Here is a 16,999-nt window from a genome sequence, read left to right as displayed (position 1 = left end):
GAAAATGTAATGAGCTAATTAGTGAGGTGGCAAAACTTGATTACATGATCATACTGAATAAATCCACTGACTTCTGGTTTTGGCAAAGGCACTATTATTGTTCTTTCAAGCACTTAAGAACAGGATCAGTGATGCATTAAACTTTTCAGCCCAAAGGATGACTTAACTGCTTCAGGAAAAGAACCAGTAAGTATAACATCAGGGTTCAAGAGATGGGTATAAGCACTAATACTGGGTCCCAAAAATTACGTAGCAGGACTAAATACAGTTCTTTGCCAGAGTTCATATATCAAGCAGTAAGTGTCACTACTGCTTCCTCTATCCCTGGCAGCTATAAAAGACCACTCCTGGTCAATGACGCAAACATGTCTTATAATATGGGAGCTAAAAGTGGGAATAAAGTTTGAAGAGAAAGAGGAAAACACGATTATGAGTCATCAATCTTCTTTATCAGTTCAAACTCATCTTTTCCCCTGCTCCTGATAATTACCTTTCCCAGAAGGTAATTCTTAGCCTCGAAATATCCAATCTTTTGGATATTCTTCCACTCATCTTCTCTTTTTTCCTTCAATCCAAGGTTTCCTATTTCTAGCTATCTTTCAGAATTTTCATGTAGGAACCACAACATCACCAGAAAGGAAGCAAGGAAAAGAAGTGGAAGTTTCACAGGTAATTCAGCATAAATTACAAATTAATCATGTCTTTTAGAACAATGCTGCTTTCCCTGCAGAACAAATCTAACCAATGTTCTAAGTCATAATCTATCTTTTCTCTAAAACAACATTAAAGGAATAAAAACTGGCAAATCTCACCTGATGCTTCATGTAATGATGCATATAGGGTGTTGCAATTTTAATAACTTTGAGGCAAAACGGACATAGCAAGTTCTTAGTGTTTTCGTGGGATGTTCTAAAATGAGTTTCTACATCAGAAAATGATGATGATCTATAATTGCAAACCTACAAAAAAAAGAGATTTAGTTTAACTTGAAAACTTATAATGATATCCAATTTCAAAGTAAGAATGATAGGTCACTTGTTCAGAAGAATATTTTGTACTATTAATTCAGCTCTGATGCCTATGCAACCAAGAATTCCATTAATGCAAACATTGAAAGATAATCTTTGAGACAGAAGCGTCATTACCTTTCAAAGCTTAAGGATACTTCCCAAAATATAACTAGATTCCCTTATTTTTATCAGATATTTTTATCTGTCACCCCCAATCTTGACTTGAGTTTTCAAACTCTGACACCTCTGGTACTATAAAGTTCTTCTGCTATATAAAATAGCATCTTCCTTTAGATTATAAATGGCCTCCAGGCTATGGAAGTGACAATTTATTTTTATCTTACTTTCTCATTCCTCCAAATTCTGGAAAAATACTAGTCCCAAAGCATTTGGTAGGGTTCTCTGAAGTAAAAGCATTTTATATTTCCCTTGTATGCCTACATTCTTCCCTACAGGGTAAGATAAGTTCATGTTTGTCTTTCTGCCACAGAGCTTTTCTTTGTCTAGTACAGGAGTGGGCAAACAATGGCCTATGGGCCAATTCCAACTGTCTGCTGACCTTACATAACAATGTATGAGTTATGCCAAGGGACTTCCTACTAATAATTATTTACAGAAGATATTTTAATTTTAGCAACCAATTTTATCGAAATGGTTAGAAAAATAAAATATATTTCATGACGTGAAAATTATATGAAATTCAAATTTCAGTGTCCATAAATAAAGTTATATTGAAACACAGTCATACCCATTCATCCACTTATTGTCTATGGCTGCCTGTGTGCTACAATGGCAGAGTTGATTAGTTGCAACGGAGACCTATGATCCTCAAAACCTGAATACTTACTATCTTGCCCTTTATATAAAAAATTTGCTGATGCCTGGCCTAATAGGTTTAAATCTTGTAACCAAAACAAGAGATAATAAACAAACCAAACAAACACGATGTATACAATAAAATATGTGTATACCTGGCAAATATATGGCATTTCACCAGGTTTATGATTGTCCTTCATATGTTGTAAAAGAATATGCTCTGTTTCAAATGATAATTCACATATTTTGCAAATGGCTGAAAGTGGGGGAAAAAAGACATTACACCATTTTAAGATATATATATACACAGAAGTATTCAATCATTATGTTGTACACCTGAAACTAATACAATGTTATATGTCAATTACACTGCAATTTTCTTAAAAAGTATCCTATCGAGGCAAATAAACAAAATCAGATATATACATATATAATTCATTTTGTACATCTATATCAACAACAACAATAATAACAGTAGTAGTATTGGTGGTGGTGGTAGTGGTGAACAGTTCCATAGTTGTTAACTGTGTGCCATGCACAGTTCTAAGGACTTTACTTACATTAACTCACTCAGTTCCCATCAAAACATTATGAAGCAGGTATTTTTATTATCCCCATTATTCAAATATTAAGTGACCTGTCTGAGATCACATTAAGATCACATATTAAGAGGCAGAGCTTGGATGTGAACCCAAGCTGTCTTGCTCCAAAATCTGTGATTTTAACTACCGTTGTATTTACTTTTCTTATTCAGTTTTAAAAGAAGGGCACTGATTTCATATTTGAAAACTATTATCTGAGGCTTCTAATTTACTCCCCCACATGTAAGGCACAGGTTATTTACCATAGTGAATTACTTACAAGAGGGACTTTAATTTCAGTAACTCATTTTATTTAAAACTTTATATAAGTTAAAAATTAACTTTTTCAACTTTACTCTCAAATTTCAAAGTCATCTTATTTTTCTAACACACTTGTTCAGAGTTCAGTAACAAACTTTTCTCAGAGTTTACATTGTTAAAATCAAAATACTCAATACTTAAATGAAATTGTAACTTACTAGAAAATTCATGGGGTGTGTGTGTACTTTCAATGTGACACTGCAGTTGAAATGGTGTGGGAAACTGACGGTAGCAGTGCTGGCAGGTGGTGTGGTTTTCCCAGCTTTCACTGCTCTGCTTCTCAAGTTCCAAATGATGTTTCATGTGGTTCATAAACCTATAAATGATTGTCAACAGGTGCAAAAATTCAGATTTAAAAACAAAAATCTCACAAATAAGTACTTGAATCTAAATCTTAAAATTAGAGATATGATTACTGAAGATAAAATCTCTAAAGTCCTCTAGAAAAGTGTGCACTTTAAATAATCACTTTTATTAAGTAACTAAGTCAACATCTTTTCATCCTTGTTTTAAAATAAATAGTTATTATGAATTTGAAATATCACTAATTTGCTCTCTTGATCATTTCAGATTATTAAAATTTTTTTAAAGATAAAACAGAAGGTTTCTTCTCCATACAAGAAATACTACTTACATTTTTAAATAAAATACTGAAAGGAAGGAAACTCTACCACCAAAAGCAGCTACAGTGTCATGAGAGAAATCTCTTAAGCTATGAAGATATACATTAAATTCTAGCTGCTTAAAAGACAAATTACTGGTATTTTTACTTGTGTCTTGGTTTCTAAATGCATGTAATAGCAATTTTAATGCCTACAATTACAAGAACCTTTTGTCTTATTTAATGATACTGGTTTACTGTTACCAAAGACTGTTCATTTTAACTTGCAGACTGTGCCCTTTGTAGGCAACGTCCATTTTTCAGTTTTACATTCTGCTATTTCAGCTTCCCTAAAAAGGCTTCTTATGAGCAGGAACTATGACCTTCCACAACAGAGAGTGCAATATAAATGGGAATGCCTATTTAAAAGAGCTTACTGAAGCTTTTTGCTGAATTTGAAAGTAAAGTTATTCAATCAAAATAACAATTTTTAGATGGGGTCAACTATTAACAATTACTCACTTTGAGTCACTACAGGAAATAATGTTGAAATTAAGTGATAATATCATCAATCTGGAAAGCAATCATCATAAAGGTTATAACATTTATTTTTTTTCACACCTCACATAATGCTACTCTTTAGTACAGGTTATGGTACACTTTGAAATATCTTTTAGACTTCCTTTGGTTTTTACGCCAGCTCTACAAACACCTATAGGAAATCCTAGTCTTGGCTAAATATTTAGGTATAGAGAAAATGTCATGAGCCATTAAACGCTCAGCTTACGACTTTCAGCAATTAAAATGTATCTAAATAAAATAATTTCTTAACTAGCAAGCTTTCTCTCAATTATTATATGGGCCCCCATCAGGAGCTCATACTACTTAAACCAACAGATGGAAATGAGGGAAACAAAAAAAGCAAACATCTTGCAAGGATATTCACAGAATAAAATAAACCTGTTTTGGGTGACACTCAATGTAGGGGAAAAAACACCATACGCTGACAAGGCAGAGAAGAGAAATCTACAGCTATCAGCTTCTTACCATTCTCTACAAATATCAATTTACCCTCCCAGTTTTTACTATCAAGGTAAAATATTACTTAACATATTGAACTTCTTTGGTTATAAATTGTTTTCTATTAAGGTTACATTTACTAAACAATCAGTATTTCAAAAAAAGCTCAATTCCTGGATGTTACCAGGTGCTGCTTGCTTAAAATTTCTAGATATTAGGACACTCTAGAAATATGTAACTAGTATTCTGAAACAATAACAAAAAAAAGAAAATTTTTACTTTCATATGTTTAATATTAATGTGTTAATCTCAAAGGAAAATAAAAAAAACTGCTGAAATAAATTCTAATATCATATATATATAACATTTAAGAATAACAAAGAACTAAGCAGGGGAGCCATATTTCTATGCACTTTACTATATTAACATGATTTTTCTCGTGTATTTTACTACTAAAATGGTAAAAATGTGAAAATAGGGAAAAGAGTTCTATTGTAATATTGTTTCAGTGTTATATCTCCAAGTACAATATTCCTTCTGTTAAGCTACTGGGACCATTAGCTATTGATGGCTGTTAAAACTTGATGAAAGGAGATAAATGTGAAAACTTATATGAAATAATATACGTAAAAGAATTTTTAAAACTATAAAGCACTACCATAAAAAAATAATTATTATAGGAGTTTATCGCAGTGTATTTCAGGGTTTTTCTATATGCTTCTTCTTGGACCCAAGAACTCACAGGAAAATAAAATAAATGCTGGGTCTACAAGTAAACTATAGGTACCTAAGAATGCTAATTACAAATAATAGTCACCAAGGGTAAATATAAAAGGTTATGCATACGTATATTTGTACACACACACCTCAACTGATGGAAGTACATTGACATCTGCAACTTACTTTGAAATGCATAAAAAAACCCAGATAGTTTGAAGGAAGGATGAATAGCTATATGATGAAGCAAGTACAGTTAAATGTTAATGATAGAATCAAGATGATGAGTATACAAGTGTCCATTACAAAATATTTTTAAATTTGTTGAATGTTGAAAATCTTTATAATAAAATGATGGTAAAAAACCTTACCAAATATAAATGTCAAGCTATGTAACCAATAAAAATATCAATCAATATGTCTTCTCATTTTATTCTTGTAACTAACTCTTTTATGGGATTTGAGCATTAAACAAGATTAGTATATAAGAGGTCAAACTGGACAAAACATAAATAAGTGGTTCTTCTTGTGGTGTGAAAAAAAATAAAATTCAAAAGCAGCTAAATATGAAAATTATCTCATGAAAATTCCTAGATCACTGATAATATAGGTAAAAGAAGTTAATTTTGTTTTATTTGAAATAAAGTTTGTCCTTTCTTAAGTTATTTTAAAGAAATACAACTAACTGGATCCAAGAGTCAACTCTAAAATATAAGAAAGGACAAAAGCTTTTTTTAACAAGAGAATATGTCTTCGTTCTTAGTGCAAAGTGTTAAAATCTCTTATCTAGAATAACATTTAAAAATGCAAGATAAAGATACAACATTTATATCTGTAGCATTCCAATTTTCAAGTAGAAATAAAAATAAATGCTAACATACCTGATATTATTTTTAAGAATTTTCAAGCAACTGAAGCATTTAAAGGTTGTGTAAGTCTTCTGTTCTTCCTGGACATCTCCTTCATGTTTTCCATAATAAAAGTCATTAACTAACATGATCAGTTTTCCTTTTTCTGAATCAACAGTTTTACTTTTATTTGCTGTACTTGAAAATTCTGTTTTAGCCAGTCCCAAAAAGTTATTTATCATGTCTGGACAACAGTACTGAAAGAGAAAAAACAGAAGTCTTATTTATCTCTTAAAACAATTAGAAACCAAAAATACGGTTCTTTGTTTACAACTAAGGTCAGACCATGTAAAACTATGCTTGGCGATATATCTGGAAAAATATTCACCAAAAGCTTGTGGTGCATATACATACTCTCAAAATCTCAAACAATAAACATCTATTATCTTAATTTAAAAAATTTTTTTAAAGAAAGAAAAGAAAAACCTTAAAACCAAGACTCGACTATTGATCTAATAGTCTTTTCCTTATAATTTCTTTTCAGATGTAAATATTTAACAACATTTAAATTAAAACTAAACATTGTTCATATCCATGCCATGACAGAGTACAGAATGGAAATGTAGTTTTACATGCTATAATGTATATGTTTAACTATATATATACTAAATATCATAATATCTGGTTGGAACTGGATATTGAGCACAGCTAACCTGCCATTCCTTAGACTCAAGGTGCTAAAAAATGCATAGGGGAAAAATAAAGAACCATCGGTCATGTCTTGAAAGCTTCAACAGTTACATCTTGAAATCTAGAATGCTTATATATTTGACAGGGAAATTTAGTTCCTCATCTGGAAAATCAAGATGTCATATAAACTGGTTCCAATATGAAACACTTTCATACATGAGCTTTTTTTTTCCAACAAGATAATTAATTTATTGTACATAATTTTCAGTTTTAGAATATCTCTAAGGCAGTTTTACTCAGAGGGCTATCCAAGGAAGACCTGCATTAGAAAAACCAGAAGTGCTTGTCAAAATGCTAATTCCTGGGCCTACTTCAGACCAATAAGCCACAAAGTCTAGAGGTAGAGCCCAGAAATCTATATTTTTTAACAAGGCGCCTACGTAATTCTTTTACAACATAAACCAACTGACTTAAACTCTTCCTAAACATGTTAGCTCATAAATTAGTAGCATCATAAGAAAGTCTGAAAATCTAAACACAACTCTATTCCATTTCTAAGAATAACAAAATCCACTTCCTCTCCTGCCATACTGAAATGTTACATTATTGGTGAAACTTTCTGTGTCACATGAGAAGCTGGACTTTTGATGCAAGACAGACCTATAATATTTCCTTCGATTGCACTTATTTTGTTCACTTGTCAATTCTGAAACCTACAGAGGAAAAAGAACACACACAAAAAATCTGAAATAGATCCAAAAGAGAGGAGAAAAAAATACTAAATAAAATGAACTGACAAAAAAGTGACATAATTTATGCTTAGGAGTTAAGGTTGCACCCATAAGCTTAATTAGGATAAGGGTATTAATTCTCTAAGACAACATGACCCTCTGTAGTCTACCACTCTGAATAAACACAATTGAAATGAAACCACAATAAAAAGAGGGAAATGAGAAAGGTTTTGCTACCTATGTTTCTAGATTCTTCTTGAGACACATAATATTTAAGAGCTCAAACTTAAGAAAGTCACACTGGGGTTTCCCTGGTGGCACAGTGGTTAAGAATCCACCTGCCAATGCAGGGAACATGGGTTCGAGCCCTGGTCTGGGAAGATCCCACATGCCACGGAGCAACTAAGCCCATGCACCACAACTAGTGAGCCTGCAATCTAGAGCCTGCGAGCCACAACTACTGAAGCCCGTGCACCTAGAGCCCATGCTCTGCAACAGAAGAAGCCACTGCAATGAGAAGCCCACGCACTGCAACAAAGAGTAGCCCCCACCCGCTGCAACTAGAGAAAGCCTGCTTGCAGCAACGAAGACCCAACACAGCCAAAAATAAATAAATAAATAAAATTTATTTTAAAAAAAAAAGTCGCACTGTTACAAAGGACTTTAGAAAGCTAAAGTCTAAAAATGTTGTTTTTGACTTTAAGGACAAATGGAGAAAAGGATGAGTCAGAGTAAACTCACCAACACTATTAGAAAAATGATTTAATATATGTCTTACTACAAATGATGTGTATCAGTAACATCATTTTGATAGACAAAATTCCTCATCTTGGGCTTCCCTGGTGGCGCAGTGGTTGAGAGTCTGCCTGCCGATGTAGGGGACATGGCTTTGTGCCCCGGTCCCGGAAGATCCCACATGCCGCGGAGCGGCTGGGCCCGTGAGCCATGGCCGCTGAGCCTGCGCGGCCCGAGCCTGTGCTCCGCAACGGGAGAGGCCACAACAGTGAAAGGCCCGCGTACCGCAAAAAAAAAAAAAAAAAAAAAAAAAAAAAAAAAAAAAATTCTTCATCTTATCTGCAGTTTTACTATAGGGATGATCTCAAACATCAATTGGAAAAAATTATAATGCACAAAATGACGTAACACAGAATAGTCTCACTAATTAGAAATGTGGAAAATCTTATATACTCAAACATTAAATCTGGCTTTCAGACTGTATGAGTTACTCTGAGTCATATTTGAGAATTGATTCTCTTCTGAAATCTATAAAATAATCTATGTAATCTACAGTAGAGTGTGCTGCAAGGTTTATATTCTCCAGAAATGTCTAATTTAGTACATCTATAAACGTTTGTTACCCTAAATACTCATAAATGCATTATAGACGATAAATTGTTTGCTGTTCTTCCATTTTCTTTTTTGTTCTACAGGAAAGATAGGACCAGATTTTAAAAATAAACATGCAAATCTCATTCACAATATCCTTTAAACAATGTTTCATATTCCTATAAAATAGCTGAATGATAAACCACTGACAACCAAGAATGGATGAGGTGCACTGAAGAAGGTTGGGGGATTTAGTAATTGAGAAGACAGTATCTTACAGAAAATATCCAAAAGGCAAGAAAGTAAGTTAAGAAATGAGAACTAGGCTTAGATTTAAAGTTTTATGGTAAGACAGAACAAGTGATGGATGGCACGGCTGAGCTATGGCCCAACACTAACTGGTCACCTTTTATTCAGCCCTAGTACCCTTTTGGTTCTAGCCCTTCACTGTAACCCCAGGTTCATCCCTCATTTCCTGGGTTAGTCATTTTGCAAATATTAAACACTTTAATGCCATATCCTGTAATTTGACAAACAGTAGATAACATCTAAACACCATTCTAATCTTTACTCCTCCCAATAGATATACCATGTTCTGTTGCTTTGTTAGTACCTAAAAATTTAGATGGGATTTCCAGAGCAAAGAAGGGGTACCATTTTTAAATAGTAAAAAAAACCTTCCCATATGGTCATCCTACATAAGTCAACATTTTTCCCTTCTCCTTGTGAGATACATCCAAAAAACCACAACAACCAAATTCCAAAAATTTAATTTTCATTAAAACTCAAAGTCAGAATCCACAGACTCCACAACATATGAAAGCACTACCAAAAGCAGCCAGATCAGGCAGAAGACAGGCAGCTGGAAGCCGACCAGAGAAGTCAAAAGAACTCAATGTTAACAGACCTTAGAAAGTGTCAGGAAAACATATATTCTAAGGTGAAATACACATCATGAAGTGCAAATCTATGTTCTTTGTTTGCAAAACCAAGTGTAGGAGCTGGAGCAAGAAGGATGGCAGAAATTCCTCAAACCTCATTCAGTACAGAGAAACAGAAAAGGAATGCTACATATAAAATCAGACACACAAGTTACACTTACAGGAAGAAGTTGTATAAACCAGCTAATAGGCTGTGAGATTATCCTGGCAACTTATGCTTCCCAAAAGGAGCTTTGTACAAAACAACTAACCCAAGAAAATCTAACTTGTTCAATATGATAGGAACTTACATCTAAACAAAAATACTTTAAGATAAACTGAGGAAGTGTAAAATTCTCACAAAAACACCTTAGAGCAGATGCAGATGAAAATAGGGGCCAAAATTTTTGCCATAAATTTAAAAAAACTTAATGAAGCAACTGTGTCTATTCGGAAAACCAAAAAGCAAGAAGAGATGGCAAGACATAAAGAGTGGCAAAATCAAGAGTAAAAGTAGAGAAAAAAAATAAAACCAGATAGCTAAACACAAATTAGAAAAGTACACAGGTGAACAGATGTTGGAAAATAAAATAAATTAGAAAAGCTTAGTAAATTAAAAGAAAGAGGGAAGGGGAGGGGAGAGGAGAGAGAAGAAGGAAGAGAGAAAGAATTAAAAGGATTAGGAAGAAAATCACAAATATGCCAAAGGACATTGAACAAATGAACAAATGAGTACTGGACAACACCCAGCCCCCCAAATAACAAAACAATTGTATGGAATTTAAAGATACAAATCAAGAAAACTGCACTAAAATAAAGGAAGACACAAATTTACAAGCTGAAAGAACATGCTGTATGTCAGAGAAGACTGATCCAAAATTCTCAACACGAAGTCACTGTAGAATTATCAGTCTTTCAAAATAAAGAATCCTCTGGACAGCCAGGCAAAAAGAGCAAATCATTTATAAAGGGCAAAATAATTCAAACTTATCCCAAATTCTTAACAACAACATTAGATATTGTAAAACAAAAGCAACATTAGATATTGTAAACATTAGATATTGTAAAACAAAAGCAACACCAGATATAAAGTGGGATCCAACTTTATATCTGGCCAAACTGTCTTTCATGAATGGACTATAGTCAAACTGTTTTGAACATGAAAGAACTCAAAGAATACTGTTCTCAGGCCCTTCCTCAGGAAATTACTATGGGATGAACTTTAGTCAAACAAGAGATAACCAAAGGAACCATAACAAAAAGACTGGTGATGAGCACTGAATATATTTACTGTGGAAAAGGATTAAAACAAATATGGACATAAGGTTAAGAAAACTGAATGAAAATGTCATATGCCCTGACAATGGAAAAATGATACAACCAACAAATAAAAACTAAAAGGAGGTAAAAGGACAATAAGTATGAGGTAAAGAGAGTTCATAGATTGCTTTACATATGGTAGCAGTATATCAAGGAATATAATTTAGAGCTACCAAATAAAGAAGTGCAGGTATGAGCATTTTCAATAGTACAAAGAAATAGTACACTCAAAGATAATATTGACTAAAATCAGTAGGAGAGGAGAAGGTAAGGATGGGTTTAAGAATAGGAAATTTAATGCTACTTTAATCAATTTTAATAGCAGAGAATAGCCAAAGGAATAGAAGACTACTGGAATTATATTAACATTAAAATTAGAAGGATAAAAAGGAAAACAAAAATACAACTTCCCTAAAAACCCAAATTACATACATGTAAAGCAACAACATAGTAAAAGAAAGAAAGAGAGAGAGAGAGAGAGAGAGGAAGAAAAGAGTTAGCAAAAAATTGTGACAGAACCAAGATCAAATAAACCTATCACATCTATGAAAATAAGTAAATTTAACTCAACTACTGAAACAAAAAAGATTTTCATTATAGGATCACAACTTTCTGCTTAAAGCAAGAGGCATACTTAAAACAAAGCCACTCAAAAGGGTTGAAAATAAAAGGATAAACAAAGAATACACTAGGCAAATAGAAACCAGAAGAAAACAAGGGGTGAGCCTAAAAGTCATTAAACTTTAAAACAAAAAAGGACATTTTATAAAAATGCTAAAGGATGCATTCACAATACAGTTATAAAAGAGATTCATCTGTATCACAAATAATAGCAACAATCTTAAAACAGAATTGCAATAAAGCAAAAAAATATATTGGTGGTGAAAGATGTGGATTGAGATGTGGTATTTCTCAATCCATGACAGAGCAAGTAAACAAAAAAATAAGTTATAGAAATCTAAATAATGTAATTAATAAGCTAGATCTGGTTGATAAATATCAAATTCCCTAAAAAGAAATAATGTACCTATCTTCAAGTTAAATAGCCCATACACTTGTCAAAAGGGGAATAATAATAAGTATTTGGGAGAACTTGAGCTTTTTACCATTAAGTTTGAATACCAGTTATGCCAATTAACTGGCTATAAAACAATTAGAAAAATGTCTATCTCAAAGAATTTTCTAAGGATTAAATGAAATATGTATTTAAAGCTTAGTAGTCTCACATGGTCTCAGGTAAGTATATTGTTGTTATTACTGTAGCATATTTGAATTATGTTTTAGGTATTCTTCATTGAAAGAAAACATTATTTCTGTGGTACAGTCATCTACTTATCTAAAATAAAAGCAAAAAAATCATTTACAAATAATATAAAAATCTTATTTTTTTCAAAATAGAAATTATTATTGTAAATTATAATTTATGTATAAAATGCATAATCTAGAACATAAAGTCTCCATAATTTTATACTTCCCTGTCTGAGATCTGGTGACTATTCTCTAAGATGTCTTTATGATATAAAGGAATATAATAAGTTATTCATAATACATTCAACTTAGTTCAATAATATGTCTTAGAGCTATCTTCCCATATCATCATTCTAGAGATTCCATCCTTTTTAAAAATGCTGAATAGTGTTTTATTATATGAATATTATATGAAGTTGTGATTGTTTCTAATATGAGTAATCACAAACAATGCTATAATATGTTTTGGAAGTAAAGCTACCTTTTGGAAAATGATTGCCAGTCTCACCAGGTACAGTATATATAATGTGCTACAGCTTGTACACTGTACAAGCTGTAGAAAAGAAAAGCACTTGTGTTCACCTGTTTATGCAGAAAGAAGACCAGGCAGGATAGAAAACAAACTAATAAAAATTATTTTCTTTGAGAGTCATACTGGGAACCAGGTAAATAAGCGACAGGGATAAGAGTTTTTACTTGTATGCCTTTGTAAACTTTTCAATTTTGAATCATATGACTATTACCTATTCAAATAACTAAAGATAACTAAAGAATTTAACCCTTTCTTTTTTCCCTATGTCCAAAATGCAAAACATGAAAAAACATCAGGTTATCTCATCAAAATATTACATAAATAGGAAAACTGAAAGCACTTGTACAGGTTAATTCTCATATAAGAACAAACCACAAAGTGCAATTATCAGGGAGTACATACTGCGAGCTAGAAGTAGTCACAGACCAAATAGTTTTGTATTTAAATAAAGAGACTATATTTAAAATAAAAAAGTTCCTTTATTTTTTTCTCCTTTTTTTGTAAAATACTGAATTTCAAAAAAGATTTGTCAATCCCTGAAACAGTGAGCAATCCCTGAAACTTTTCCTTAGATATTTCTTTACCATTGCATCCTTCTCCTTCCTTCTTTTCTCCATATGATCTACACTGCCTTTTTTCTTGTCTCTTTCCCCCTTCCTTGCATTTATACCGGGCACAGAAGAGGAATACAGGCTATTTTTCCATAGACACAGCAGGGTACTGTAATATCTACCAAAATATTTTAAGTGAAGTGTTACCTAAACCTCCTATTTCATTTGTACTTTGAAAATTTCTTAAAATCTAATTTCAGGATCTTCTTATACCAATAAAAAGCTCAAATTAATTTATAACAATTACACAAACTATATTCTAGACTAAGTTAAAACAATTATTTCATATAAAATCCTCCATCATTTGGAGTTTATGCCTGAGTGCTGAAATTAAAGTAAAACTAAGATTTTCATTGTGTAACATGATATGCACATGTTAGTATGAACAAAAAAGATAACTAAAGGAACTGTTAACTTATATGAAATATTAAACACATAATAAAATGCCTATTTTTAAGAAGTTTCAAGTATGCATAAGCTAGTAAATAAGATATTCTGAACAATTCATTATTTTCATTTAAAATTAGAATACAATAAGCAGACATTATAATGTATATGAACAATTTTTTAAATTTGATGATTCAGAAGAAATTTTAAAATCTTATATAAAGACAATCGTTATGAATATAAACTTTTACCTAACATATGTAAATACCAATATGAGAATATTTCTTAACTAAATATCTGAACAAATCATTATTTACTGCAAATCAATCAATATTTTTAGGGATTTGCAAACCTTTTTAAAATTAAATTTTGAAAAAGTTTTACCTTCATGTGATTTTTCAAAGGATCCAAAAGATTGAAATGAATATTGCACTTTGGACAAGCTCTCGGAAAAGGTGTTCCATTTTTAGATTGATTTGATGAGATATTTGTACCTAAAATAAATTCAAAATATATATGATTCAAAATTCATCACTTTTTAACCTTCAATAACCATTATTGATAGTCTGTATTACAATTTCTATAATTCATATATAAATACTATAATTTCTTTTTTATATGCTACATTTCATATTTACCTTTTGATGGCATAGCCTGGGGAGATGTCACTGAAAGAGATTTAACTGAAGAAAATACAGTTGAGGAATTTGTTCCAGAAACACCTTCACTGGGTTTAGACTTTTTTGGATTAACACTGTTTACTTCAGAAGTAGAAGGACGTTTTGATAAAAATGAACTTTCATTCATACCTATAATGATTTAAATAGTGAGAAAATATTTTTAAAGACTTTAGAACATTGTTTACAACTAAGTAAAAATACTTTGGAGTGAAATTAAATGTAATATAATTGAATTATCACATCATACAAATAACAATAAATAATGACAAAAATTGATGTGATCAAAAGTTAGGGGATATAAAGAAACTGTATAAGTATCTATTATATACTATATATATATTCAAATTATTCATAAAATACCTTTCTATGTAAGGCAATACTAAATATAACTTCAAATAAAGAAATATATAAACAGCTATCATGAAAGAAGGCAGAGCAAGCAAAAACAAAAAAAAAGTTAAAGCACAAAGAATATGCCAGGGTTCCCACAAATGAATTAACTTTAGATGCTTAAGTGCGTGAGTTTGTTTAAAAAAAAAAAAACCCAAAATTTACAGAGACACTTTAGAAGCTTTTTATTTAATGACTTAAAATGTCTAATGAAAAGTTAGCTTTGTCCACCTAACTAAGAGGTGGTCTACTGATGGCTTTAGGTTATATTACCCATTTATTCCTACATACAAAGTGGAAACTACTAATCTTGAATGATAAAACCTCATTCATTCATGTGAAAGGGTTCATAATAGAAAGAGTTAGTATTATACTATGGTTTTCAAATTATCTTCCCCAGAGCTTAATGGGCTCCTCTTAGGGAATACCCTGGGTGTGTTTGACAGAGAAACTCTGCTTTTATATTTTACTTATTAGACTTTTGCATAAAATTTTGTTTTTACAGGAATTTCATTCCTAAATGAAGTCTTACTTTGAAAACTATAACCTTTTTGCTAAAGGATTTTAGCCTTATTCAGAGCATTAGCAAGGGAAATGGGGATATTTAGGCTATAACTAGGCTGGGTAACAAGGATTTTAAAACTGCACATCATATTCTAATGCTCCCAACTGTACACTAAAAGTAGAAGCAGTAAATACACTAGAAATATTCCAGGCTTTTAAACCAGACAGGATAAGTTCAAATCCAGGCTCTGTCACTGATAGCTATGTATTCTTGGCTTATTTAATTAACTTCCCTGAGCCTCAGTTTGTTCTTTTATAAAGTAAGAGTTATAATACCTTATTTTACACAGTGCTTTTTTTTTAACATCTTTATTGGAGTATAATTGCTTTACAATGGTGTGTTAGTTTCTGTTTTACAACAAAATGAATCAGTTATATATATACATATGTTCCCATATCTCCTCCCTCTTTCGTCTCCCTCCCTCCCACCCCTCCAGGCGGTCACAAAGCACCAAGCTGATCTCCCTGTGCTATGCGGCTGCTTCCCGCTAGCTATCTACCTTACGTTTGGTAGTGTATATATGTCCATGCCTCTCTCTCGCTTTGTCACAGCTTACCCTTCCCCCTCCCCATATCCTCAAGTCCATTCTCTAGTAGGTCTGTGTCTTTAACACAGGGCTTTTAAGATCAAATAAGATACTGTATTTAAAACACCGAATACAATATTTGGTACAAAGAAGGCAATCAATAATAAATGAAAGCTATTATCATTACTAAAAAAATTTCATAACTGACTTTTAAAAGCAACCAACACAACATCTAGTACATAGAAAGCATTCAATAATAAAAAACAGCTATTATCTTTACTAATATTTTATATCTTAACTTACTTCAGAGGGGAAAAAATTATTGTAATAGATTCACCTGTCTGCTTTTTAATAAGGAGAAATATGCCCAGAAAATAAGAGTATTACAATAGTTGGCTCCTCCGTTTCATCCTTTGAGATAACATAAAAATGATTTTTTTTTTCCTATCTTCAAAGCATGTGATTACTGACGGCTATGGCTATACTATGGGAACGCAGGAAACATTCTGTGTAATCACAGTAGCATTCTTGTGAGATGCTGAGGTTACCTGAAAAGCTAATGAGTGCTGGTATTTTGGATTAATATTCTGATTATATAACAGCCTAGATAGTACATCGGACTTTTATTATAAGTATTTTTTAACATAAGAAATAAAATTACTCTGAATTTAAGAGTTTTAAATTCTGACCCTTTAACATCTCTATTGCCTTTGGCTTGTATTGTTTCCCACACTCAACACCTCTATCTCGGCCAGTAAAAATCCTATTCTCATTCAAGATCAAACTCAAACCCAGTTCTCTCCAAATATCCATGATCACTTGACCTTGATCAGTTAATGCTATTGAACATATTGCACCTGTTACCATTCATAACAAATATTTGTTGTAGAGTCCTTTAAAGCTTATAATGCATTTCACGTTTTATTTATCTTATTTGGGCTTCAGAAAGCCCTAACTGAAATAGAGCAAGAATTAAAATTATATCTACAAATGGCTGATTGAAGGTCTGGAGAATGAATGCATTAAATAAGAAAAATAAAATCTCCATTTTAAGAGTATGAGAAAACTGAAGCGTAAAGACATGCTAAAGGCTACAAAAATCTTAAGAATAGCAGTTCAAATCTACAGGCTAAAGTCTCTCTGCAGAAAAAAACTTAGA

The 16,999-nt window shown here is 32.0% G+C and overlaps 1 protein-coding gene across 8 annotated transcripts in view; it reads right to left on the bottom strand.

The window, feature by feature from the left end:
* ZNF280D (zinc finger protein 280D) overlaps positions 1-16,999 on the bottom strand; it is a 163,007-nt gene that overhangs the window by 71,289 nt on the left and 74,719 nt on the right. For all 8 annotated transcript variants that reach the window (XM_060005918.1, XM_069540479.1, XM_060005917.1 and 5 more), the window contains 6 exons: positions 14,318-14,488; positions 14,064-14,173; positions 5,948-6,171; positions 2,887-3,044; positions 1,982-2,082; positions 813-959 (listed from right to left, as the gene is read on the bottom strand). In XM_060005918.1, the coding sequence (XP_059861901.1) occupies positions 813-959; positions 1,982-2,082; positions 2,887-3,044; positions 5,948-6,171; positions 14,064-14,173; positions 14,318-14,488 (911 nt within the window). The remainder of the gene's footprint in view (positions 1-812; positions 960-1,981; positions 2,083-2,886; positions 3,045-5,947; positions 6,172-14,063; positions 14,174-14,317; positions 14,489-16,999) is intronic.

This window comes from Delphinus delphis, chromosome 2 (genome assembly GCF_949987515.2).
Source record: "Delphinus delphis chromosome 2, mDelDel1.2, whole genome shotgun sequence".
In the NCBI taxonomy this organism is placed as follows: Eukaryota; Metazoa; Chordata; class Mammalia; order Artiodactyla; family Delphinidae; genus Delphinus; species Delphinus delphis.
Note: the sequence above shows the minus strand (reverse complement) of the source record. Positions and strands in the feature narration are given on the sequence as shown.